Source organism: Vulpes vulpes, chromosome 8 (genome assembly GCF_048418805.1).
Source record: "Vulpes vulpes isolate BD-2025 chromosome 8, VulVul3, whole genome shotgun sequence".
Taxonomy (NCBI): domain Eukaryota; kingdom Metazoa; phylum Chordata; class Mammalia; order Carnivora; family Canidae; genus Vulpes; species Vulpes vulpes.
This window is the reverse complement of record NC_132787.1, coordinates 2,019,141-2,046,861: the sequence shown is the minus strand read 5'-3', so window position 1 is coordinate 2,046,861 and position 27,721 is coordinate 2,019,141. Positions and strand designations below refer to the sequence as shown.

Genomic DNA, 27,721 nt, shown 5'->3' with positions numbered 1-27,721 from the left:
TCACTCACATCCACATGGAGCCACAGCCCATGACGCTGGCACACGTCAGCTATTGCCTCCAGGGGGTCAAAGGCCCCTAGCACAGTAGTGCCAGAGGTGGCACTAACCAGGAATGGCACAGCACCCTGCGGTAAAAATGCAGAAGAAAGAAGCTGTGAAGGTCTCTAAAAAGCTACCCAGAGCCTGGGGCTGAGCCATCTCTACACTCTTACTGCATCCCTGACCTGGGCCCTTTCAACCTCACAACATGCTACTATCCCATTTAATTTGCAGGTGAGGGTGCTAAGCTTCAGAGGTATTAACAAAGTTAGCCCCCAAGGTGAAGCTCCAGAGATGGATTCCAATCCTAGGTCAGTCTGCTGGTCTATTTCCAAAGCTCATACACTTTCAAAAAATGTTAATGTCTTTACTGGAAGATCAAAATGCTATTTAAAAAATTCTAATAGTACAAAAGTTCATGGAGAACTTGAATTTTTATTTTTAAACACTACTACAGGGCAGCCTGGGTGGCTCAGCGGTTTAGTGCCACCTTCAGCCCAGGGCATGATCCTGGGTCCTGGGATCGAGTCCCTAGTCGGGCTCCCTGCATGGAGCCTACTTCTCCCTCTGCCTGTGTCTCTGCCTCTCTTCTTTGATGAATTCTATAATATGTTTAAAAAAGAACTCATACCAGTTCTTCACAAAAATCCCAAAAAAACAGAAGAGGAACACTTCTGAATTCATCTTATGAGGCAAGTATTATCCTGATACCAAAACCAGACAAAACATCATGAGAAAACTACAGATAATATGTCTTTGAACATAGGTATAGAAATCTATAAAACATTAGCAAACCAAAATTAGCAACATATAAAAAAATTATACATTATGACAAAATGATTTGTCCCAGGAGAACAAGCTCAGTTTAGCATCCAAAAATCAATTAATGTAATACACACTTATCAACAGAATAAAGAGGGAAAAACACATCTCAATAGACACAGAAAAACATGTGACAAAATCCTACACTCCCACTTGATAAAAATATTCAACAAACTAGGAGTTGAAGGCAACGTTCTCAACCTAATAAGGGACAACTACAAAAAGCCCAGAGCTAACATCATACTCAATGCTGAAAAACTGAAAGCCTTCCCCTTAAGATCAGGAACATAACAAGTGTGGCCACTCTCCCCACTTCTATTCAACATTGCACTGAAGTTCTAGCAGTGCAATTAGATAAGAAAATAAAATAAAAGGCATCCAGACTGGAAAGGAAAAAAGCAGAACTATCTCTACTTCTGAATGACATAATATAATAACTAGAAAGTCTTAAGGAATCCACTAAAAAAACTATTAATAAATGAGTTCAGCAAGTTTGCAGGGGTACAAGATCAAGACTTAAAAATCAACTGTATTTCTACACATCAGCAACGAACAATCCAAAAATAGAATGAAGAAAACAATTTCATTTGGGGCGCCTGGGTGGCTCATTTGGTTAAATGTCTGCCTTTTGCTCAGGTCATGGTCTCAGGATCCTAGGATGGAGGCCTGCGTCAGGCTCCCTGTCAGCTGGGAGTCTTCTTCTCCCTCTGCTCCTCCCACCCCTGCTAGTGCTCTCTTTCTGAAACAAATAAACTCTTCTTAAAAAAAAAAGAAAAGAAAAGAAAAGAAAAGAAAAAGAAAGAAAGAAAAAAAAAAGAAAATTTTATTTATAAGACCATCAGAGAGAATGCTTAGGAATAAATTTAACAAAAGCAGTGCAAAACATATACTCTGAAAACTACAAAGCATTGTTGAAAGAAACCAAAGAAGATGGAAATAGAAAGACATCCCATGTTCATGGATCTACCAATAGAACACAATTCCTATCAAAATCCCATTTGGCGGGATCCCTGGGTGGCTCAGCGGTTTAGCGCCTGCCTTCAGCCCAGGGCCTTATCCTGGAGTCCCAGGATCCAGTCCCGCATCGGGCTCCCTGCATGGAGCCTGCTTCTCCCTCTAACTGTGTCTCTGCCTCTCTCTCTGTGTGACTCTCATGAATAAATAAAATCTTTAAGGAAAAAAAAAAGTTTAAAAAAAATCCCACTTGTCTTCGAAGCAGAAATTGACAAGCTGATCCTAAAATTCATATGGAAATTTAAGGGCCCTAGCATAGCCAAAACCATCTAGGAAAGGAGCAGGGTGGGAAAGCTCACAATTCCTGATTCAAAACTTACAACAAAGGTATCTTGGTCAAGGTAATGTGGTCTATAGTATAGACGTGCAGATGGATGGAACAGAATTAAGAATCCAGATCCAGAAACACCGCCTCACATTTACAATCAACTGATTTTCTTCTTTTTTTTTTTTTTTTAAGATTTTATTTATGAGAGAGAGAGAGAGAGAGTACAGGCAATGGGAAGGGGCAGAGGGAGAAGCAGACTCCCCGCTGAGCAGGGAGCCCTATGTGGGCCTCGATCCTGGGACTCTGGGATCATGACTTGAGCCGAAGGCAGATGCTTAACCAGCTGAGCCACTGAGGTGCTCCAATAATCGACTGATTTTCATCAAGATGTCAAGATAATTCATTGGGGGGGATCCCTGGGTGGCTCAGCGGTTTGACGTCTGCCTTTGGCCCAGTGCGTGATCCTGGAGTCCCGGAATCAAGTCCCACGTCGGGCTCCCTGCATGGAGCCTGCTTCTCCCTCTGCCTGTGTCTCTGCCTCTCTCTCTCTCTCTCTCATAAATAAATAAATAAATCCTTAAAAAGAAAAAGATAATTCATTGGGGGAAAGAGTATTCTTTTCAACAAATGGTGCTGGGACAACTATATATCCACATACAAAAGGAATACTTATCATACATGAAAATTAACTCATAATGGTTCATAGAACTAAATGTAAGGATTAAAAGTATAAAATTTGGGGGGGAAATAAATAAATAAAATTTTGGGGCATCTGGAGGGATCAGTCAATAATGCATAGAACTCTTGATGTCAGGGTCATGAGTTCAAGCCCCACATTGGGCATAGAGCTTACTTAAAAATAAATAAATAAATAAATAAATAAATAAATAAATAAATAAATAAATAAATAAAATAAAATAAAACAAAATAAACTTCAAAAATATAGAACTCAGGATGTGGGATCCCTGGGTGGCTCAGCAGTTTAGCACCTGCCTTCAGCCCAGGGCGTGATCCTGGAGTCCAGAGATCGGCTCCTGCGTCGGGCTCCCTGCATGGAGCCTGCCTTTCCCTCTGCCTGTGTCTCTGCCTCTCTCTGTGTGTCTCTCATGAATAAAGAAATAGAGTCTAGGGACACCTGGGTGGCTCAGTGGTTGAGCATCAGCCTTTGGCCCAGGGCATGATCCTGGAGTTCTGGGATCGAGTCCCACACCAGGCTTCCTGTGAGGAGCCTGCTTCTCCCTCTGCCTATGCCTCTGCCTTCTCTCTGTGTTTCTCATGAATAAATAAATAAAATATTTAAAAAAAAAAAAGAAATAGAGTCTAAAAAAAAAAACAACAACAACAACAACCTCAGGATGCCTTTGGTGGCTCAGTGATTGAGCATCTGCCTTCAGCTTAGGACGTGATCCCAGGGTCCAGGGATCAGGTCCCGTATCGGGCTCGCTGCAGGGAGCCTCCTTCTCTCTCTGCCTATATTTCTGCCTCTCTCTGTGTGTCTCTCATGAATAAATAAAATAAGATCTTTTTATTAATAAATAAAATCTTAATATATATATATATATAAACTTGGGGCACCTGGGAGGCTCAGTTGGTTAAGCCATTGCCTTGGGCTCAGGTAATGATCTCAGGGTTCTGGGTCAAGGTCCTCATGAGGCTTCCTGTTCAGCGGGGGGTCTGCTTCTGCCCCTGCCCCCTGCTCATGGGTGCTCTCTCTCTCACTCTCTGAAATAAGTAAATAAAATCTTTTAAAAAATATATGAGGGACACCTAGGTGGCTCATCGGTTGAGCGTCTGTCTGCCTTTGGCTCAGGACATGATCCTGGGATCCAGGATTGAGTCCCACATTGGGCTTCCTGCATGGAGCCTGCTTCTCTGTCTGCCTGTGTCTCTGCCTCTCTCTCTTTCTGTGTGTCTCTCATGAATAAATAAAATCTTTAAAAAATAAAAAATATATAAAACTCTTAGATGAAAATATAGGAGTAACTCTTCATGAGTTTGGGCTAGACAAAGCTTTCCTATATATGACACCAAAAATGCAAGCAACCAAAGAAAAAAATAGATTGGACCTCACCAAAATTTAAAACTTTTGGTTTCAAAGTGCACCATCAAGGAGGTGATAAAACAACCTACAAGATGGAAGAAGCCATTTTCAAGTCACATATTTAATGAGGGACTCATATCTAGAACAGATGAAGAACACTTATAATAGAATAATGAAGGAAACCTAATTAAAAACTGAGCAAAGGGGGGCATTGGGGGTCTCAGTGGATTAAGCACCTGCCTTTGGCTCAGGTCATAATATCAGGGTCCTGGGATCAAGCCCTACTTTGGGCTCCCCACTTGGTGGGGAGTCTGTTTCTCCCTCTTCCTCTGCCCCTAACCCTGCTTGTGCTCTCTTTCTCTCTAATAAGTAAATAAAATCTTAGGGGATCCCTGGGTGGCTCAGCGGTTTAGCGCCTGCCTTTGGCCCAGGGTGCGATCCTGGAGTCCCAGGATCAAGTCCCACATCAGGCTCCCTGCATGGAGCCTGCTTCTCCCTCTGCCTGTGTCTCTGCCTCTCTCTCCCCCTATGTCTATCATGAATAAATAAATAAAATCTTAAACAAACAGACAAAAAAAATAAAATAAAATCTTAAAAAAAAAATGAAGCAAAGCATACAAATAGGCTTTTCTCCAAAGATATAAAAATGGCCAGTAAGCACATGACAAGATGCTCAACATCATTAGTCATTAAGGAAATGCAAATCAAAACCACAGCGAGGCAACACTTCACACCCACTAAAATAAAAAAGAGAAATAAAAAAATAATAATAACCCAATTTAAAAATGGGCTTGGGCAGGGGGGGACACCTGAGTGACTCAGTTTGTTGGGTGTCTGCCTTTGGCTCGGGTCATGATCCTGGGGACCTGAGATCAAGCCCCGTGTCAGGCTCCCTGCTCAGTGGGGAGCCTGCTTCTCTCTCTGCTGCTCCTCCTTATGCTCTCTCTCGCTGTCAAATAAATAATTTTTTTTTCTTAATGGGCAGAGGGAACGCCTGGCTGGCTAAGTTGGTACTGGTGGTTGCCAAAGGGGAGGTTGGGGGAGGATGAGTGAAATAGAGTGGCTTAAGAGGTACAAACTTCCAGTTAGAAAATAAGTCATGGGGATGAAAGTACAGCATAAAGAATCTAGTCAAGGGCAGCCCAGGTGGCTCAGCGGTTTAGCACCGCCTTCAGCCCAGGGCATGATCCTGGAGACCCCGGATCGAGTCCCATGTTGGGCTCCCTGCATGGAGCCTGCTTCTCCCTCTGCCTGTGTCTCTGCCTCTCTCTCTCTCTCTCTCTCTCTCTCTCTCTGTCTGTCTCTCATGAATAAATAAATAAAATCTTAAAAAAAAAAAAGAGTCTAGTCAATAATACTGTAATAACACATGGTGACAACACTTATTGTGGTGAGCACTGGGTACTATAGAGATAGAACTGCTGAATCACTATGTTGTACACCTAAACTAACGTAACACTTTATGTAAATCATACTTTGATTGAAACAAACTAGGAGGGATCCCTGGGTGGCTCAGCAGTTTAGCAACTACCTTCAGCCCAGGGCGTGATCCTGGAGACCCGGGATCGAGTCCCGCATCAGGCTCCCTGCGTGGAGCCTGCTTCTCCCTCTGCCTGTGTCCCTGCCTCTGTGTGTGTGTGTGTGTCTATCATGAATAAATAAATAAAATCTTTAAAAAAAATACAAACAAACAAACTAGGAAAGAAAGAAATAACAAGTGATGGTGAGGATGTGGAGAAACTGGAACCCTCATATGCTGCTGGTGGGACTGGAAACTGGCATGGCCACTTTGAACAACAGCCTGGTAGCTCTTCAGAAGTTAAATACAGAGTTATCACGTGAATCAGCAATTCTGTCCCCAGGTATATAAGCAGGAGAAAGGGAAAAACGTGTTCACACAAAAACTTGTACACAAATGTTCAGAGCGGCATTACTCAAAATAGCTGAAAAGTGGAAACCCCAATGTCCGTCAACTGATGAACAGATAAATGAAATATGGTAGATCCATACAATGGAATATTATCCAGCGATCAAAGGAATGAAGTAGTGACGCGCTACCACGAGGATCTTGAAGACAGCATGCTAAGTAAAAGAAGTTCATCACAAGACACCATGCATAATGTAAGTCCGTCTATATGAAAAAAATCTAGAATAGGCAAATCCATAGAGAGACAAACTAGCTTAGTGCTGCCTAGTAGGAGGTCTGGGGAAAATTGGGGATTGATGGCTAAAGGTTTCCTTTTGGGGTGATGAAAATGTTCTGACATTAATTGTAGCGATAGTTGCACAACTCTGTTAAAAACCACTGAACTGCACACCACAAGTGGGCATGCACGTGAGTGCTCTCTCTCCCCCCAAATAAATAAATAAATAAAACCTTAAAAAAATATTGTAGAGGGATGCCTGGGTGGCTCAGCGGTTGATCGAGTCTCACACCGGGCTCCCTGCATGGAGCCTGCTTCTCCCTCTACCTGTGTCTCTGCCTTCTCTCTGTGTCTCTCATGAATAAATAAATAAAATCTTAACAAAAAAAGATATTGTAGGGCAGCCCCGGTGGCGCAGCGGTTTGGTGCCGCCTGCAGCCTGGGGTGTGATCCTGGAGACCCTGGATCGAGTCCCACATCGGGCTCCCTGCATGGAGCCTGCTTCTCCCTCTGTCTGTGTCTCTGCCCCTCTCTCTCTGTGTCTATGAATAAATAAATAAAATCTTTGAAAAAAAAAAAAGATTGTAGACATAGTGCCAAAAGGTAGAGCACAGGGAATATAGTCAATGATACTGTAATAGCATTGTATGGTGACAGATGGCAGCTACACTTGTGAGCATACTGTAACACAAACGTGCTGAATCACTAAGTTGTACACTTGAGCCAAATGGAACATCGTGTGTCAACTATACTTCGATTAATACATCTATGTGTATGTGTGTATGATGGGCAAGGCATTTGGACATTCGATTTACCAAGAAACCAGTAAGATAGCAAAGAAGTGCAGTAAGGGATATTCAACATCATTAATTCTTAAGAAAATTCAATCACAAAGTGCTATCGCTGCATAGTTATTAGAGTAAAAAAAAAACCACACACACAAAAACAAAATTTAAAATCCTTGCAGAGGGGATCCCTGGGTGGCGCAGCGGTTTGGCGCCTGCCTTTGGCCCGGGGCGCGATCCTGGAGACTCGGGATCGAATCCCACGTCAGGCTCCCGGTGCATGGAGCCTGCTTCTCCCTCTGCCTATGTCTCTGCCTCTCTCTCTCTCTCACTGTGTGCCTATCATAAACAAATAAAATTAAATTAAAAAAAATAATAATAAAATAAAATAAAATCCTTGCAGATACAAAGAAAAAGTTGTATGGAGAGTGCCAAATGCCCTTCAGGATGGCTGCGGCAGTTTCCACGCGCCCCGAGCGTGCAGGGCGCCTCCGCGTTTCCCACTGCCCAAAGGCCGCCCTCCTCACTGCGGCTGGCACATCTTCCTGAGCTCTCCCTGCACGGAGCTACGCGGCTCACGGAAACCTTCCACGCTACACTCAGGCCCCCAACATACTCCCTGCTGATGCTGCCTAGGGATCCACTCCGTGACTCAGGCCTGCTCCTGACCCCGGGGGTCTGGTCCCGCCTGCGGGTCTCAGCAAAGCCCCTGAGAGCAGCACAGAGTGTCCTGATCACTTCCGCCCATGGGGGACATGGGCACAGAGGTCAAGAAGAGGGATGAGCTCTTCAGTGTGGAGAGCCCAGAGGAGTCTCCTAGAAGAGACCAAGGGGTCCCGCTCCACTGCCCCAGCACCCCTCCCTCACTCACCTCAGCCTCGGCCACACCGATCTGCCTCTCCAGATCCTCAGGAATCATTTTCCCTCTAGAAAAGAAAACCGAGGGGATCCCTGGGTGGGTCAGCGGTTTGGCGCCTGCCTCCCACCCAGGGCGTGATCCTGGAGACCCGGGATCGAGTTCCAGGCTCGGCATCGAGTTCCAGGCTCGAGTCCCGCATCGGGCTCCCTGCGGGGAGCCTGCTTCTCCCTCTGTCTGTATCTCTGCTTCTTTCTGTGTCTCTCATGAATAAATAAATAAAATCTTTTAAAAGAAAAATAGAGAAGAAAACCGAGTGGGTAAAGAAGTAATCGGTTTTCTCAGCTGGAAGACACAACTGTTGAGAGTAGGATAACGTGGGGCTAGCTATGCAGAGTCCACTATGTTGATTTTTTTTTCCTAAAGGGGTAAATAGATATCAGGGGCTCCAGTAGGCACCAGTAGACAGAAGGGACAACTGTGAAGGAACAGAGAGGGATGCCTGGGTGGCTCAGTGGGTTGAGTGTCTGCCTTCAGCCCAGAGCCTGATCCTGGAGTCCTGGGATTGAGTCCCACATCGGGCTCCCCACAGGGAGCCTGCTTCTCCCTCTGCCTGTGTCTCTGCCTCTCTCTCTCTCTCTCTCCCTATGTCTCTCATGAATAAATAAATAAAATCTAAAAAAAAAAAAAAAAAAAAGAAGAAGAAGAAGAAACAGAGAAGGGAGACAAACCCATTTGGGGCACGGGCCCGAGGCCAGAGCTCCTGGCAGTGGTGAAGTACACTGTGCCAGGCTGGGTCTGAGCCATGTGAACAGAAGGGCCTTTACCTCTCATCTGTCTTGACTACTCGCACACTGTCAGTGCCGAGTCCCAGAAAAGCAGCTCCCTTCTTGATGGAGTAATGACACTGTGGAGAAAGGCAAAGGGCAGATTAGGCTAGCAGCGAGAGGGCAGAGAGGAGAGGGAGGAGAGAGACTGGTAAATGTGTGAGCCGCAACAGATGAGCCTGTAGACCAAGGTTTCTCGAATGTTCCCACACCTACAAATCACCAAGGCTCTGGTTCAAATGCAGATCATACTCAGTACATCTGGGGTGGGGCCTGAGATTGTGCATTTCCAACAAGCTCCCAGGTGCTCCTGATGCTCCTGGTCCACAGACTACACTGGGAGTAGAAAGGGTGCGGCACTCGTTGTCCCTTTGCTCCCCACACAGAAGGCAAGGGGAACGGAGCACTGACTCAGCCCCCTGGTTGGAAGGAAGCACGTCTGGCTGAAGGCAGGCTGACCCCGGCGACGGGTAGGGGCAGGGAGGCTCAGCGGCCGGACATTAGAGCCAGGAGCCCGCGGTAGGCCTGAGCCTCCTCCCACCTCCTTCGACGTGAAGAGTGCCAGGGGCGGCAGGGCCCGCAGGCCCCTCTGCTTGCAGTCCGGGTAGCGCTGATAGCGGGCCAGGTTCACAGCATACATGTTGGAGATGGAGCCACCTGTCGCAGGGAAGGCGGCAAGAGGGAGGAGCAGCGGGTCAACACCGGAGCCGGCCGCCCCGACCTCTCCACCCAAGGGAGCGGCTCAAGCAGCACGAGGATCAGCTCCGGGCTCCGGGACGGCTGCGATGACCCGGGACAGGCGGCCCCGACCGCTCCCCTCCGGCTCCCAGGCTGACCCAGGACAGCGCCTCCCCTCCCGGGCAGGCACCGGAGGGCTGATCCCACGGCTGTTTGGCAAACACGAGGATACAGGGGCCTGGGCAGCTTCTCCCCGGTTTGGCCCGAGCCCAGCTGGAGAGGAAACAAAGAGGAATCGCCCCTCCCGGCCAGCACAGGGCAAGAGGGCCGGGGGAGGAACCCCGCGAGGGCCACAGGGGGCCGCTCCTTCTCACCTACCCGGACAGAAGACCCCGTCCCCGGAGCTCCAGCCCACCAGGGCCCGGAGCTTCTTCAGCACCTCCTCTTCCATGAGCACAAACACGGGGGCGATTTCATACGTGTACCTGCCGGAGACGGGCATGAGGCAGGGCGAGCGGAGGGGGGCTGCCCCGGCCAGGCTGGGGGGCGGGCCAGGAGGGGGACAGCCAGGGAGGACGAGCTGGCGACCGGGAGCCAGGGACGGACAGGGAGGAAGCGCTGGGGTCAGGAGGCCTGAGAACGCTGGGAGGAGGGAGCCCGAGGGGATGAGCAGAAAGAGGTGCCAGCGGCGCTGCCAGCCGAAGCGTCCTCCCCGGCCACGGGGTGGGGGCCGGCCGGGGCACTCACTGGCTGGTGTTGAGGCTCTCGGTGACGATGCGCCCCGCCAGCGCGTGCGGGTCCCACCCCGAGAAGAGCTGGTTGAAGAAGCGCGGGTGGCCTAGGGGAAGGAGCCGGGGCTGAGCGCCGGGCTGCGCCCAGGCCAGAGCCCCCCGCGGCCCCGCACCCACAGGTCTTGACGCTGTAGCGGACGACGGCCCGGCAGCGCGCCAGGATCTGCTCCGACGCCTCGCCCTGGTTGCGCAGCTCCAGGTCCAGCAGCTGCTTCAGCTCCTCGGGCTCCTTCCACTCGCAGACCTGGCGGGAGGGGGCAGGGGCGGAGGTCCTGGGCCGGGGACCACCCCCCCAGGAACCAGGGCAACAGACACAGGAGGACCCAGGACGCGGCCCCGAGGCGCACGGGGAGACAGTGATGAATGGTGGGGTGAAGCCTTGTGGCAGGAGGCGAGCTGGGAGCCGGGCACGCGGGCGGGAGGAGGGGGCAGGACCCACCTTCTCCGAGGCACTGGTCCCTTTCCGAATGACCTCATCCACAATAATCCCAAACACATCCCGGAGCAAGGCTTCTGCAGCCATGGGGTCCCCGTCGCGGGAGCAGAGTGGTTTGGAGTCAGCCATCAGGAGGAAATCTGTGAGCAAAGCCGGAGTAACTCCCCACCCAGCCTGCGCATCCCCTGGGCCCGGGCGGCAGGACCCCACGGCCACAGAGGGCCCGGCCGCCTGCAGCTCCGCCCCAGCCTTCACTGCACAGACAAGGGCAAGCGGGTGCCCAGGGAGAAAGTCAGTAAGCAGCACCAGGTGGGGAACAAGGAGGCAGCGGGAGCGGAGCAGCTGGAAACTCGTGGCCACTGCCTGCCCAAGGCGAGGACCAGAGGCTTACCTTCCCACTCAGGTCTCCGTTCAGGTGGCTGGAGGCAGGGCACACAACCAGCTTTTGAGAGTGTTAGGATCAGGACAGCGGAGGGGGTGAGGTATAGGCAGCAGTCACATGGCCATGAGATCACTCTCGTGACCCTTGCCCTAAAGAGAACTTAGGGATAGGGGACGGCTGGATGAGACAAGTCCCTGAATAATCATTAGCTGGCTCGAAGAAGGGGGAAACGAGATGAAAAGCAAAAACATTAACATCAGGGCTGAGAGAGCAGCCAGCAGGAAGAACCACTGTGAATCAGAGGGCTGGAGAGGGGACTTGGCCACCACGTGCAGAATGTTTGGACAGGAGACAAGGGGAGGGGAGGGGAGGGGCAAGAAACTGCTGCCAATGACCCCGAGACACAGGGGGAGGGAGCCAGGGAGAGATAGGTGGAGGTGAAATGGCTTGTCTCGGGGATCCCTGGATGGCTCAGCAGTTTGGTGCCTGCCTTGGGCCCAGGGTGCGATCCCGGATCCTGAGATCGGATCCCACATCAGGCTCCCTGCAGGGAACCTGCTTCTCCCTCTGCCTGGGTCTCTGCCTCTCTCTGTGCGTCTCTCATGAATAAATAAATAAAATCTTAAAAAAAAAAAAAAGAAAAAAGAAAAAAGAAACGGTTTGTCTCTTTGCATCCCCACCCCCAGAGAGGGCTTTCCAGAACTATCTTCATTTCTAAAGCCCTCTCCTGGAGCAGGAAGGAAAGGGGGTTATGTTGAGGAAACATTTTGCTTAACAAGTAGAATCCTGTGCCTTGCAGGCTGAGAGTGCTCAGTACAGACAAAGCGTTATCTGAAATGAGCACCAACTGCATTCACGACAGGTTGCAGGCGACAGAAAGAGCCTCCCTGTCTGCTGGGAGGACACAGATGCATGTGCAACAGTCACAGGCTGAATGCTGCCCCCGTATGCTATTGAGGAAAAGAGGAAACGGATGGCAGATGGCGGCTGAAGGCTGGAGAAGATCTGCAAGCAGGACTGGAGCCGAATCTTGAAAGTGGGCAGAAGTGAGATTAACAAAAGGGAGGGAGGGAGGCATTGGGGGTAGGGTGATGCCATGAGCCAACAGGGGAAAGAGGTATGGCTTGATGTAAGGTCGGGGAAGGCACCTGGCTGGCTGGAGGGAGGTCTGCAAGATGAGACTGGAGCAAAGGCAAGGTGGGCAGAGTTGCAGGAGATTCTGGGGAGCCCTGAGTGCCAGCCAGGCCCAAGGATCTAGGTTTTATCCTGCAGAATACGGGAACTCATTGGGGCGCCTCAGTGGCTCAGCTGGTTATACATCTTTCTTTCAGCTCTGGTCATGATCTCAGGACCCTGGGATTGAGCCCCGAGTGGGGCTCCCCGCTCAGCGGGGAGTCTACTACTTATTTTTTCTTTTTTTTTTTTTTTAATTCCTGAGAGACACACAGAGAGATGCAGAGACACAGGCAGAGGGAGAAGCAGGCTCCCTGCAAGGAGCCCGATGTGGGACTCGATCCCAGGATTGGGATCACATCCTGAGCCAAAAGCAGATGCTGAGCTAGCCAGGCATCCCCGGGGAGTTTACTTCTGCCCATCCTCTGCTCGTGCTCACTCTCCCTCTAATAAATAAAATCTTTTTTTTTTAATAAATAAAATCTTAAAAAGAAAAGAAAAAGAAGGGGATCCCTGGGTGGCGCAGCGGTTTGGCGCCTGCCTTTGGCCCAGGGCGTGATCCTGGAGACCCGGGATCGAATCCCACGTCAGGCTCCCGGTGCATGGAACCTGCTTCTCCCTCTGCCTGTGTCTCTGCCTCTCTCTCTCTCTCTGTGACTATCATAAATAAATAAAAATTTAAAAAAAAAAAAAAAGAAAAAAAGAAAAGAAAAAGAAAATAGGAACTCACTGAAAGACTTGGTGGCAAGGAATAATGTGATGAAACTGGTGCTCAGACCAGTGTAGGGCACAGCATACAGAATGCACAGGGCGTTGCTGTAAACCAGGCAAGAAGCAAGCCACAATTTGGATAAGTGTGTGGGGAGGAAAGGACTGAGGTTGAGGAGGTCGGCCCAAAGCTCTGATGAGCTGCTAGAAGAGAGCAGATCTGAGAGTCGGGGTACAGCTGAAGCCTTGTGATGGGCTCCATTTCCCATGGAAGAAAATGCTCAGAGAGATGGTCAGGGAGAGGGGTAAACACCAAAGTCCAGGAAGACCCCAAATGAGTGGGGAAGAGGATCAAAGAACCATAAAGAGAAACCTTCCTCAAAGTGGGCTGCTCTCCTATAATCCACTGTTGGCAGCCACTGGACCCCAGGCTAGTTGAAAGCACAGGTTCAAGGAACCCTAGTGATCCAACCCTTAACTTTTTCTTCAGTAGATTGGGTTTGGGGGAGATAGGGGAGCTGACCCAGGCCTTGAGAATGAAAGAGTCAATTCTTCATCAGTGTCATTTTAGCTCACCTGAGGGGTAACGGCAGTGGGGTGTTCGGGCAGAGAGGCTTGAGGAGGAGAAGCAAAGAGAGATAGGTACCAATGAAGCATTTACCACATGCCACGCTCAGTACTTGATATGCATTATCATCTTACAACTGTTTAGGGCGAGCGTATTACCCACTTTAAACGGAGATTCCAGAGATGCTATGTATACAACTGGCTCAGATCATGCAGCCAGCACATGGCCAAGCTCGGTCTGAACCCAGGCGTGTTGGGCTCTGAAGCCCCTGTTCCTCACCATCACTCTTGACTGCCTCTAGGTGCCTCTCAGGCACTGAATTTGCTGCAGTGCAAAGAACACTGGGCCAGGAGTGAGGACACCCCAGGGTCTTAGTTTCTGTAAATTAAGGGTTTTTCAAGAGAGAAACTCCAAGGCATCTGCTGGTGTTCATAGGACTGAGGCCAGTAGATATGACAAGTAGGCCAGGGGAGGCTTTTCTGTCGCAGCGGGGATAGAAAACAGGTTGCAAAAGGGAACAACTGGTGAGCAAACAGAGATCGCTAGCAGGAGGGACACTTTTTCCAAAGCTCCAAAGAAAGGATCTGTAGGGAAGACTTCATCCTCCCAGGACCTTCTTCATCTATTCCACCTCAGGCATGGCTCAGAAATGAAATCTGGAGGTGAGAGCTCTGAACACCCCCAGTTTTCCCCAGGGATAAACAGAGAGGTGAGACATTGCCACCCTTGTTCCCCATACAGAGTCCTACCCTGGGTACCAGACAGAGGGAAGAGCCTCTGCCTGCAAAGAGGTTTCTTTTCTTTTTTAAAGATTTATTTACGAGACAGAGAGAGAGAGAGAGAGAAAGTACAAGAGCAGGAGTAGGGGGAGGGGCAGAGGGACAGAAACCTCAAGCAGACTCTGAGCTGAGTGTAGAACCCAATCCAGGGCTCAATCCCATGACTCTTGATTTTGGCTCAGGTCATAATCTCAACCTGAGCCAAAATCAAGTCAGATGCCCAACCGACTGAGCCACCCAGGCACCCCCAGAGTTTTTCTTTTTAAAAGAAAGGACATTAACCTGCAAGATAGAACAATAAAGCAAAGAAACATGAATGGATTAGGGACAGGGCTTCAGCCCCTGGCTGAGAAGATGCTGGTAAGACCAAGTAGGGTTTGTTAAAAAAAATCCACAAGTTTCTTCCGACTTCATGGGATCTCTAGGCCATCAACTCCTCTAAACATCAATTCCCTCATATCTTTCTTTTCTTTACTTTTGCAACCTAGACTGTATATTCTGTTGTTTCAACCACTCTTTGTGCAAAATCCTCAACTCTCCAGCCCTTTGGTCCTTCCACCAAATCCACCTGGTGAAAACCCAATCCAATTGGCGAGCCCTTCTCTTACCAAATCCACCAGGATTGCTAGATTTTGCTAGCAAAAGCCATCCAACCATTCAAACTGATATCCACTGATAACCATTCAAATTGATATAAATTCATGGTCTTCTGGGCTCATTCCAATTAAACACAGCAGATTAAACACCTACGTTTACCACTATTCCTCCCTGAAACACTACTAAAATTACATCAGTGGAATTTTAAATTCGGAAGAATAAAACAAATGAGAAGAGAGACAAGAGATGGGAGATGTCAATACTCACAGAAGATAGAAAGCAGATGAGAAGTGGCAACTGGTTTAGCACATGGCAGAAAGTCAAAACCGGTATGTCCACAGAAGGCTAAGCAAATGGGAAACAAGCTGGCTCTTGGGGCAGAAACCCAGAAAGGTTCAGGAATCGGAAACACTAGCAATCTTGGAAGGCAGGAAGGGGTTGTAGAAGTTTGTATAAGGAACAATTAGACCCTGGCTCTTCTCCCCTACCTATTCAGTTAGGCAGCCCCCCTCCTCTCCCCCTATTTCCAAAGAAGCAAAAGACTTGTTTTCTAAAGAAACTGAAACAGGTAGGGTGGGACTTAGGGAGGCCAGGACTTAGAGACTTGAGGCACAGCAGGTGAGCATGAGGCACTGCACTGAGTACAGGAGGATTAGAAGGAAGTGACTATCAAATCAACTCCTGTCTCCTAACCAGCATTCAGAACCGGTGGCCAGGGGTAAACCCTCCAGGGCCAGGATGCTAGAGCATTCCTCTCTGGAAAAACTGACTTCCAAAACCCTAGAGAAAAGACCTCCTAATGCTCTTCTTTCAGTTCTCACCTGATCACCTGGTCAGTGGTGCCCACAAGTCAATATGGCCTAGCCTTGCACTTGGGCCTTCCAACATGCCTCAGTGTGAGCAGCCATCCAGCCAGAGATTACCAGACACCACAGGAAAGCCCCTAGCCTGAACCACAGAGGTAAAAACAGGCAAGCTGGGGGGCAGGGGGGGGGCGGGGGGGAAGCATTCGGTGGAAGCATGTAGGGAGCAGAAGCAAGCCTCAAAATTTCCAGAAGATACAGCATTCATTAAAAAATAGGTCGCCCTCAAAAAGGAATACTCAGAGAACAGGAGGAAACTCTAGGATTTTAAAAATACAACCGAAATGAAAAATTAGAAATAAAACGATGCCAAGAAAATCACACAGAAAGATAAAAATATAAAGAGATGGACAAAGAAAAGAACTTTAGATCAATCCCAAAGGCCCAATAGTCAAGTAACAGAAGTTTCAGAAATGGAAGGGAAAAAGGAGGAAAGAAATCAAAGAAAGCTTTATAGAACAGAAGCATAAATTAAAAGGATCCACTGAATGACCAATATGAAGACAGATTATAATATCCTCTTAGAATAGTGGAGGATCCAAAGGCTTCCAGAGGTTAAACAAAATGAACAAATGAACCAAAACTGGGTCATAGACAAAAGACAGGGAATCAAACCAAATAAACCACCTCCAACACTGAAGAGAGGGGAGGGGAATACAAAGGGCTGTAATGAGGGTAGTAACCACATTCAGAGGATAAAAGCACTTAACTTTTGTTATCTGCTCCCTGGATCCTCACCCCCTTCTTCCTTCTCTTCCTCCCTTCCTTCTTTCAATATTCATTCAGTATCGAATATGTGCCAAGCATTTTGGGGCACCTGGCTGGCTCAGTTGAGAGTTCAAGCCCTAGTTGGGCATTGTGCTTACTTAATAAAATAAATTAAAAAAAAAAAAGAAGAAGAAGAAGAAGAAGAAAAGGAGGAGGAGGAAGAAGAGGAAGAAGAGGAAGAGGAAGAAGAAGAAGAAGAAGAAGAAGAAGAAGAAGAAGAAGAAGAAGAAAAGGCCACAGCCCTGCCAAGAAGAAGAAGAAGAAGAAGAAGAAGAAGAAGAAGAAGAAGAAGAAGAAAGAAAGAAAGAAGAAAGAAGAAGAAGAAGAAGAAGAAGAAGAGGAGGCCACAGCCCTGCCCTCATGAAACTCACAGTGCGAGCAAAGTCACCACTAAGCCAACTCTCACGCACAGCGGTGATTTTGTTTGGTTTGCTTAGCATGTTTTGTCTTTTTTTTTTTTTTCCTAAGTAATCTCTATGCCCAAAGTGGAGCTCAAACTCATGATCGAGAGTCACATGCTCTACCAACGGAGCCAGCCAGGCACCTCTCCTTTAAAGCTTTTTTCTTTTTCCAAGTTAAAAATTCCTTAATTTTTTATTCCCGTATGATATCACTACCACAATTTACAGGCCAATATACTTCACGTAAGAGATAAAGCTCCAACAGATAAAAGACCTCAGGAATTTACACCTGACACCACATTGCATTAACCAACAGCCGCACTGTTTGCAAACTGTGGCTATGACAGTCCTGAACAAGAAGGGCTCCGGCGGAAGCTGTAGTCGCTTCTGTGACCACGGCTCATCATCCCTCCGGTGGCACATGTTTAGTTCCTCTAATGCATCCGGGACGACCGTCTCGGAGTAACCTGCAGCCTTCCTGACAATCCTGGCTCTCTCTTCTTCTTTTTTTTTTTTTTTTGTTTAAATTTTTTTATTTATTTTTTATTTATTTATGGTAGAGAGAGAGAGAGAGAGAGAGAGAGGCAGAGACACAGGCAGAGGGAGAAGCAGGCTCCATGCATCGGGAGCCCGACGTGGGATGCGATCCCCAGTCTCCAGGATCGCGCCCTGGGCCAAAGGCAGGCGCCAAACCGCTGCGCCACCCAGGGATCCCCCTGGCTCTCTCTTCTGCTCAGAACCGTAGCCCTTTTCTTCTGAAATTGTTTAGAACCTTCTGCTACACCACATCCACCACTTTCACCACCAGATCCATAACCACCACCAGAGGGACTGCCCGAGCTTCTTCCACCAAAACTGCCCTCCTTCATGGGTCCATAATTTGATGGCTGTTGTCCACTGTAGTTTCCAAAATCAGTCTAGTTCCCACCACCACCATAGTTACCTCCAAAACTTCCTCCTTCAGAGTAACCATCATATCCTCTACCACCACCTCCACTTCCTTGGTTTCCATATCCCGGTCCACCACCACCGGAGCCTCCTCTACTGCTATAACCAGGACCACTGTCATGTTGCCACCGTCACCTCCAAATCCATTATACCCACCACCGAACCACCTCAGCTGCCGCCACCTCCACCACCATAGCTTCCTCTTCCACCAAAGTTTCCACCACGGCCAATATTACCACCACCTCCAAAGTTTCTCCCACATCCCACGAAATTGCCAGCTCCACCTCCATGACTTCTTTGTGATCCAGCAGACTGCATCTCTTGTTCAGAAAGGGCCTTTTTCTTTTCTTTTCTTTCTTTCTTTCTTCTTTTTTTTTAAGATTTATTTATTTATTCAGAGAGAGAGGCAGAGACACAGGCAGAGGGAGAAGCAGGCTCCATGCAGGGAGCCCGACGTGGGACTCGATCCTGGGTCTCCAGGATCACACCCCAGGCTGCAGGAGGTGCTAAACCGCCGCGCCCCCGGGGCTGCCCAGACAGGGCCTTTTTCACCTCACAATTATGCCCATATGGTATTTCTGAACAACAATTTTATTTATTTATTTATTTATTTATTTATTTTTTATTTACTTATGATAGTCACAGAGAGAGAGAGAGAGGCAGAGACACAGGCAGAGGGAGAAGCAGGCTCCATGCACCGGGAGCCCAACGTAGGATTCGATCCCGGGTCTCCGGGATCACGCCCTGGGCCAAAGGCAGGCGCCAAACCGCTGCGCCACCCAGGGATCCCACAACAATTTTATCAACTATATCATGGTCATCTCTTTTTTCCACTCTGTCTTCCATAACTTCTATGGTTTCAATCTTGCCATACTTTTCAGAGTAGTCTCTCAAATTATATTCTCCTCCATCTCCTTCAATACTACCAACAAAAATGCTCTTCACTCTTGGATGGACACCAGGCTTCACAGAAGCCTCTCTAGAACTAGCTCTCTTTGGTTCCACTGCACGCCCAACAACCTCATGTGGTGGGGCACACATTGCTGCATCCACCCCTTCAACACAAGGGTAAGTCACAAAACCAAACCCCTGGAATGTTTTGTTGGGGGTCTCTCATCACTACGCAACCTGTAAGTGTGCTCCATTTTTCAAAATGTTCCCTTAAACTACCATCTGTAGTTTCAAAGCTCAAACCACCAATAAACAGTTTTCTCAACTGCTCTGGTTCCTTTGGATCATGGTCCTCCCATTTTGAGACCCGATTCACCTCTTCCATCTCAATACGCTGTTTTAAAGCTTTAAAAAATAATTTAAAAACAAAAAAATAAATAAAGCTTTTTAAAAATAATTGTTAATACTGAAACTTCCAGCTTCTCGTGAAAAAAATCAGAAGGCCGAACAATACTAAGTCTGAATTAATAAATAGCAACGATCACCTGTAGTTGGAGTTGCCCCTTTTTATTATTGTAGTTTTGCATTCATTATGCTTTCTTTCCATTTTTAAAAAATTCTTGAGTAAGCAATATGTTCAGGTAGCTCAAAAATCAAAATATAAAAAATATTAATGGTGAAAAGTCTAATTACCACCACATTCCATGTACCCCATTCCCACCTCCATCCCCACAAGTAACAATTTCTAATAGTTTTTTTAATGTTTTATTTTTTTTTAATGTTTTATTTTTTTTAAAGAATTTATTTATTTATTTGTGAGAGACACAGTGGGGGTGGGGGGGAGAGGCAGAAACACAGGCAGAGGGAGAAGCAGGCTCCATGCAGGGAGCCTGACATGGGGCTCGATCCCAGGACTCCAGGATACGCCCCAGGCCGAAAGCAGACGCTTAACCGCTGAGCCACCCAGGGATCCCCTCTAATAGTTTTTTGGGTAACTTTTAGAGTCTTTAATGCAAATACTAACAAATGTGGATATATATTCCTATTTTTCTCTGTTTTCACACAAAGGATAGCATATAATCACTGATTTGCACCTTGCTTTCACTTAACAATACACTGTGATCCTTTATCAGTACATACAGAACTTCCATGTTCTTTTTTTTAATCAAACAGCTTTATTGAGGTGGAATTCACACGCCATAAAACATAACCCTTTAAATTATACATTTCAGGGGTTTTTCAGTATAGTAACAGAATTGCACAATGACCACCAGTAAGTAATTCCAGGACAAATTCATCACCCCCCCAAAAAGAAACTCTTTAGTGGCCACTCCTCATTCTCCATTGCCCATCCACCTGCCCATCCCTGCCTCCAGCCACCACTACCCTATTTTCTGCCTCTACAGAGTTGCCTATTCTGGACATTTCATATAAACAGAACCATACAAAATATGACCTTCCTTTGAAGACACGGCTTCTTTTAATGATCATAACGTTTTCTTCAAGGTTCATCTGTGTTAAAGCATATTATCAGCACTTCGTTCCCTTTCATAGCCAAATAATATTCCGTAATATGGATATCCCACATTTTATTTAACTATTCGCCAACAAAAGGACATTTGGATTGTATATACTTTCTGGCTATTGTGAACAGTGCTGCTATGAATATTCATGTACCAGTTTTTGTGTGGGTGCATGTTTTCAATTCTCCTAGGTTCAAACCTGGTAGTGGATTTGCTGGGTCATACGGGAAGTCTAACGTTTTGAGGAACAGCCAAACCGTTTTCCGAGGTGCTGGTACCCTTTTTACAGTCCCATCAGTACCGTATGAGGGCTCTAATTTTTCCATATCCTTGGCAGACTTACTAGCTTTTTCATTATAGCCACTGCATTTGTAATTTTGATAAGGATTGCCAACATCCACGGAGGTCGTACTGGTGTATGCAAGTGCTTGCGTTCTTAGCCTCCGTAGCAGAGTATGCTGTCTTCAAACTTCTGCATCTTTTCAGTTTGAGCAGTAAAAAATGATATCTTAGTATGGTTTATGTTAGTTGAACAGCTGCATCAATCAGTTTTGCTGTGGTAACTAATGGCTTCACGATCCTACTGGCTGGCAACAAGAGAAGTTTCTTTCTCTTTCATGGTTTATGTTGATTGTGTGGTTGGCTAGAATTCGGATTCATGTACCTTTATTCCAAGACCCAGGCTGAAGGAACAGCCCCTATCTGGGACACAATGTTCTCAAGGCAGAAGGAAAGGCGCAAAAGGCAGAGAAAACCATCCACTCTTAAAACTTCTGGGCAGCCCCGGTGGCGCAGCGGTTTAGTGCCTCTTGCAGCCTGGGGTGTGATCCCAGAGACCTGGGATCGAGTCCCGCATCGGGCTCCTGCATGGAGCCTGCTTCTCCCTCTGCCTGTGTTTCTGCCTCTCTCTCTCTCTGTGTGTCTCTATGAATAAATAAAATCTTTAAAAAAAAAAAAAAAAAAAAAACTTCTGCTCCTCCCTGGGATATGGCCCATGTGCTCCCACCCTGTTGACCAGGGCACACCCCAGAGCAGCGGGATGAGGATGTACGTTCCTCCAAGCTCATGGCCCTGGTGGAGATGTAAACTCTCGTCACAAGGCCACTGGACATCAGCCCTCAAAATTTTGCATTCTATTTCGCCTCAGTCCACACCAGTCCACCTCACTCATCCGCATTACCTGCCTGGTCCTGTAGATAACCGAGTCGGAGCCACTGGCCTAAAGGGTCCTCTCCTCCTCCCTCGGGGATGTCCTCATTACCCCCCCTCATTTCTTCAACTCTCCTTCCTACTACCTCTCATAGGGTTTTATTTATTTATTTTTTTGCTCCTTACGTTTTTTCTTTTTTTTTTTTAAGATTTTATTTCTTTATTCATGAGAGACACAGACACTCATAGTGTTTTAAATTGTTTAAACCTGTCACCCATTCCCCGTCTAGCCACCTCCTCGTCACCACCAACCTTCTGAAAAGAACGGTCTCCGCTCCAGCTTCACCTTCCCTCCTCTCACGCTGTCCTCAGCCCACCACCAAACCCGATGGACACACAGCACTTTTATCCCAGAAACATTTCACTTCACTGGCTTCCATATGATTACCGCCTGCCATTTCTTAGTTGCCTCCACACTTCCACCTTCCTCTGGCCCTGCCGCAAATGCTAGAGGCCCTCGGGGCCCTGTGAGGGCCTCTTTAACCTGTTGAACTCTGCACCACCCTCTGGACAATCGCATCCGTCCCTAGGGCTACCTGCTGGTAGCTCCTCCATTCCAGACCTCTCTCCTGACTCCAGGTCCGAGAAGCCACCTGCCTTTTAGAAGTCTCGTGGGCACCTCGTACTCAGTAGGCCCAAATTTAAACTCCATCTCAGCCCTCTCAAATCTGCTCCCATTCTTAGGTTCCCTGGTTTGATGAAAGGCACCATCTTCTACTGGTTACTCAAACTTAGATTCTTCTTTTTTTTTTTTAAGATTATTTACTTATTTATTTATTTATTCATGAGAGATACAGAGATGGGAGGAGCAGAGACACAGGCAGAGGGAGAAGCAGGCTCCAAGCAGGAAGCCTGACGTGGGACGCAATGGGACCCCAGGACCACGCCCTAGGCTGAAGGCGGCCCTAAACCGCTGACCCACCGGGGCTGCCCTCAAACTTAGATTCTGATTGATTTCCTGTCTCCTCATCCTTCACTAATTTTTTTCCTTTTCATTTAAACTTCAAATATTGGTGATTCCTGGGTGGCGCAGCGGTTTGGCGCCTGCCTTTGGCCCAGGGTGCGATCCTGGAGACCCAGGATCGAATCCCACATCGGGCTCCCGGCGCATGGAGCCTGCTTCTCCCTCTGCCTATGTCTCTGCCTCTCTCTCTCTCTCTCTCTCTCTGTGACTATCATAAATAAATAAAAAAATAATAATAAAAAAATAAACTTCAAATATTGTTACATCTTTCTCTCTCATTCAAAAACATCAGCACACAGTAAAACATGGCTAAACCTTCACTTTACTATGGGCTATGTTGTAAAATTCTTTTCCTTAAAAACACTTCAAAGGGAAAATGGTAACCTTATAGTGGAGAAACCTCGTGGACACCTCCCTACCCTAGTGATCGAGGCAACATCACCAATAATGAACAGACTGACATACGGCCCTCCTAACGTGAGGCACTGAAAGCACTCAATAGCACTCCTGTTACATTTCTGCCAAATATGCATAATCCAAATTTAATTGTGAGGAAACAGATATATCTAAATTGAGGGGCATTCTAGAAAGCAGCTAACCTGTTATTTTTCAAAAATGCCAACGTCAGGATCCCTGGGTGGCTCAGCAGTTGAGCATCTGCGTTCGGCCCAGAGCATGATCCTGGAGTCCCAGGTTTGAGTCCTGCATCGGGCTCCCCTCGAGGAGCCTGCTTCTCCCTCTGCCTGTGTCTCTGGCTCTCTCTCTCTCTCATGAATAAATAAAATCTTAAAAAAAAAATCAATGTCATGAAAATCAAAGAAAGATTGGAGAACTGTTCCAGAAACAGAGACATTACAATCAAAAGGAATGTGTGAACTTAAATCAGCTCCCAGGTGAGGAAGAAAAAAATCCTGCTATGAAGAACATTATTGGAACAACTGGTGGAAGGGGACTGTGCATGGCATCATAAATATTAGTATTCTATGTTAAATTTCCTTAATTTGATCATTGTACCATGGTTATTTAATAGAATGTTCTTATTCTGAGAAAACGTACTGAAACATTTCACAGAAAAGGAGTATGATATCTGCAACTTTCTCTTAGTTCACAAAAAGACAACACTGTATCTATAAGCATTTTTAGAAGAATAACAGTTTTATTCAGATATGATTCACATACCATAAAGTTCATCCTTTTAAATTGTATAATTCAGCGGGTTTTTTTTTTTGTTTGTTTGTTTTTAGGATACTCACAAAGTTGTGCGTTGTTCACATTATTTAATTTCAGAACATTTTCATCATCCCAAAGAGAAACCTCATACCTATTAGCAGGTATGAATCACCATGCATTTTTCAAAAGACTGAAAGAGATGGAAAAAGCCTTCAAAATATTAAGTATGGTTATTACTGGCTATTGGAATTATAGACCATTTTAATTTTCTTATTTATATACCTATACTTTTATAATTGTATATAACTTCATATTACTCGTAATTAAAATAAAGGATTTTTTGATCGACAAGAAAGATTAAGGAGGTTAAGGGGCAATAAAAACTCCAAAATATACAAACCACCAGGCTCAAGAATGGCCCTCGTACAATCATGTGGTTTTCCCAGTCCCCAATCCACTCTCTCTTATCAAAAAGGTCTAACTGGTGACAAAAGTAGCCCTACGCTGCTCATTTCTATTGCACAGCCCAAATGGGGAGAGAGGAACAGGTTTATCTAGCTCAGCAAACACTGACTCAGTATCTATCCCTGGCACGGGCACTACCTGGGGGGGAGGGAGGGCACTGTGTCTGCCCTGTGCCCTCCAGCTAACAGGCCAGTAGGGAGGTGGGCAGACGCACTTGCCACAAAGGAGTGGAATATTCACCAAGAAAGGCAGGGCTGGCTAATTCTCCTCAATTGGCCCAGGGCAGCCTTCAAAGAGAAAACAGGCCAGACTTAAAGCGATAGAGAGCTGGTACAGGAAAAGACTAATCAGTAATCATTACAATACTATTTGAATGACTGATAGGGTGGGCCTGAGAGGAAGAACTGTGCTACAGGAGTTAGGGAAGGTCACACAGGAGGAAACCTGCCTGTAGGCATAAAAAAAATCAGGGCAGTTGCTTCTTAAAGCATTTTCGGCCAGGCTTCTAGTTAGAAAATGACCACACTGACCTCCATCCTATCTACCTGTTCACAAATCCCACAGACTCAATACCCACATCCATAAAGGCACCAATTCTCCTTATGTGTACAGTGTTTTCTCCTCCTTCTAGATTGTAAATCCCTGGGGGTTAAAAACTTATCTTTAAGGAAAGCACTAAATACAAAAAAGGCACTCAAAAAAATGTTAGTTTTCATCCTCCCCACTCTCCTCTCTCTTCCCCTAAGGTCTTGCACAAAGACACTCAACAAACATCTGGGTGAACTGACCAACTATTTCCAGGTACTAAAAAATAATGCTGCATTCTACATACATTTGATTTGCATAGACCAAAAATCTGTATTAATGATAATTTAGAAGATTTGCAAAGGGACTTTTCTCTGTCAAAGCCTTCTCATCAAAAAAAAAATTTTTTTTTAATTAAAAAAAAAAAAAAGCCTTCTCATCTATGACTTCATTTGATCCTCACAGTAGTGCTGGAAATCAGACTGAAAGGTATTTATTTATTCACTCTGGTTTTCAAGATGAGGACCAGAGATCAGTTCAGAGTTAATTTGTCCAAGATTACACAGGTGACACAAGAACATGCCAAGATCTCTGATTTTCTGAATTCTAGGCTAGTACCTCTCCCACTACATTACTGGTTACTTTTAAGTCTGGCATTTCTCACTACCTCTCACCACACACAAAAATAAACTGCAGCTAAGATAAAGACATAAGCTGAAAATACACAACTATAAGAATGTCAAATGGGACTACAGGGAAATATTTTTGTAATCTTGAGGTAGTGTCACAAAAACCCCAGAGCCACAGGCAAACTTGATTACATAAAACTTTTAAAATTCTGTGTAAAGAAAGACACCATTAAAGTGATTAAAAAATAAAATAAAATAAATAAAGTGATTAAAGATAACTCATGGCTTTACCCCACCCCTCATTATTTTACCTATTCCATGTTTTCCAAAGTGATTTTTGCTCTCCTTGCAATTATTCTTTTCCATGAAAATTTTAATATTGGGTTAAATTCCATGCAAGGTCCTGGTTTTTTTTTGTTTTTTTTTTAAGATTTTATTTATTCATGAGAGAGAGAGAGGCAGAGGGAGAAGCAGGCTCCCTGCAGGGAGCCCGATGTGGGACTCGATACCAGGTCCCCAGTATCAGACCCTGGACTGAAGGTGGCGCTAAACCACTGAGCCACCGGGGCTACCCGCAAGGTCCTGTTTTAATTAGAACTCCCCTTAATTGATAGCAAAAACTCACATCTCTACAAAATTAAGTCTTTCTATTCACAGCCATGGTAAAACTCTCCATTCAACCAAGACCTTTTTGTCTTTCACTAAATTAGTCTGAAATTCTTTTTTTTTTTTTTTTAATTTATTTATGATAGTCACAGAGACAGAGAGAGGGGCAGAGACACAGGCAGAGGGAGAAGCAGGCCCCATGCACCGGGAGCCCGACGTGGGATTTGATCCCGTGTCCCCAGGATTGCGCCCTGGGCTAAAGGCAGGCGCCAAACCGCTGCGCCACCCAGGGATCCCCTTTTTTTTTTTTCTTAAAGAGATCTTATTTATTCATGATAGACATAGAGAGGCAGAGGGAGAAGCAGGCTCCATACTGGGAGCCCAACGTGGGACTCGATCCCAGGACTCCAGGATCACATCCTGGGCCGAAGGCAGGCGCTAAACCACTGAGTCACCCAGGGATCCCCTGAATTTCTTTTTTAAGAAGATTTTATTTATTTATTTGACACAGACAGCACACGAGCAGAGGGAGCAGCAGGCAGAGGGAGAAGCAGGTTCCCCAATGAGTAGGGAACCCAATGCAGGGGTTGATCCCAGGACCCGGGGATCATGACCTGAGCCAAAGGTAGACGTTTAACTCAGCCACTCAGGCACCCCTAGAAATGTAGTAATATTCTTATTGTGAGACTATTTATTTCACATTTTTATGGATGCTATTGTTTGTATATTTTATGTACACAATTTTTGTTAATTTCATATCTGAACATACTGAACTCACTAGTTTTCGTATTCTGTCAATCAATCCTCTTTCTAGTTGAATATATCATATGAGAATAATGAGAATAAATAAATAAATAAATAAATAAATAAATAAATAAATAAATTAGAGGGCAGCCCTGGTGGCGCAACGGTTTAGCGCCGCCTGCAGCCTGGGGTGTGACCCTGGAGATCTGGGATCAAGTCCCATGTCCGGCTCCCTGCATGGAGCCTGCTTCTCCCTCTGCCTGTGTCTCTGCCTCTCTGCCTGCCTCTCTCTCTCTCCGCCTCTGAATAAATAAAGAGAAGAAAAGAGAAGAAAAGAGAAGAGAAGAGAAGAGAAGAGAAGAGAAGAGAAGAGAAGAGAAGAGAAGAAAAGAAAAGAAAAGAAAAGAAAAGAAAAGAAAAGAAAAGAATAATGAGACTTTTCGGTGGCCAAGAGCTCCAGTAAAATATTAGCTTTAATGGTAAACATTCTTATCTTATTTCTATTTTTGATAGGAATGTTTCAGATAATTTCCTGTAAAGCATGATTTGCTGTAAAAAAGAAAAGGCTGATAAACAAAAAACTAAAAGAAAGTATTTTAAACGCATATGACAAACGAAAAGTTAATATAACTTAGAGAAGATGCAACAGAGGTTGCTCAATTCCACTACTGATGATACACAATTTAAGCAATGAAATTACTATTTTTCATCTATTAAATTGGCAACTCCACTAAAAATTCATAGTATCCAGTATTGCTATGTTGCAGGAAACAGGGACATTCACTCCTGTTTCTGAGTGAGCCTGTAAATTATTACAAACTGAAACTCAACTTTACAGAATTGACTAAAATTTGTTTTTTTTTAATATTTTATTTATTTATTCATGAGAGACACAGAGAGAGAGAGAGAGAGAGGGGCAGAGGGAGAAGCACGCTCCATGCAGGGAGCCCGATGTGGGACTTGATCCCGTGACTCCAGGATCAGGTCCTGGGCCCACGGCAGTGCTAAACCACCCAGGCTGCCCTTGACTGAAATTTAAAACGCACGTATCCTATCTACGAATCTACTAATGCAAAAGGATAACCATATGAAGATGTTCCTTATGGC

General features: G+C 46.1%; 1 protein-coding gene across 3 annotated transcripts in view; it reads right to left on the bottom strand.

Moving 5' to 3' along the window:
* CSAD (cysteine sulfinic acid decarboxylase) overlaps window positions 1–27,721 on the bottom strand; it is a 33,520-nt gene that overhangs the window by 2,872 nt on the left and 2,927 nt on the right. For 2 of the 3 annotated variants that reach the window (XR_012002854.1, XM_026000390.2), the window contains exons 2-9: window positions 10,705–10,841; window positions 10,383–10,509; window positions 10,222–10,312; window positions 9,853–9,959; window positions 9,338–9,453; window positions 8,797–8,876; window positions 7,985–8,039; window positions 9–125 (exon numbers count right to left, since the gene is read on the bottom strand). Coding sequence is in view for 2 of the 3 variants with exons in the window: in XM_026000390.2 (XP_025856175.1) it covers window positions 9–125; window positions 7,985–8,039; window positions 8,797–8,876; window positions 9,338–9,453; window positions 9,853–9,959; window positions 10,222–10,312; window positions 10,383–10,509; window positions 10,705–10,841 (830 nt within the window). In the remaining variant the exon portion in view is untranslated. Of the gene's footprint in view, window positions 1–8; window positions 126–7,984; window positions 8,040–8,796; window positions 8,877–9,337; window positions 9,454–9,852; window positions 9,960–10,221; window positions 10,313–10,382; window positions 10,510–10,704; window positions 10,842–11,092; window positions 11,706–27,721 lie in introns of those variants that run through there. The other variant, XM_026000391.2, reaches the window with a different exon arrangement.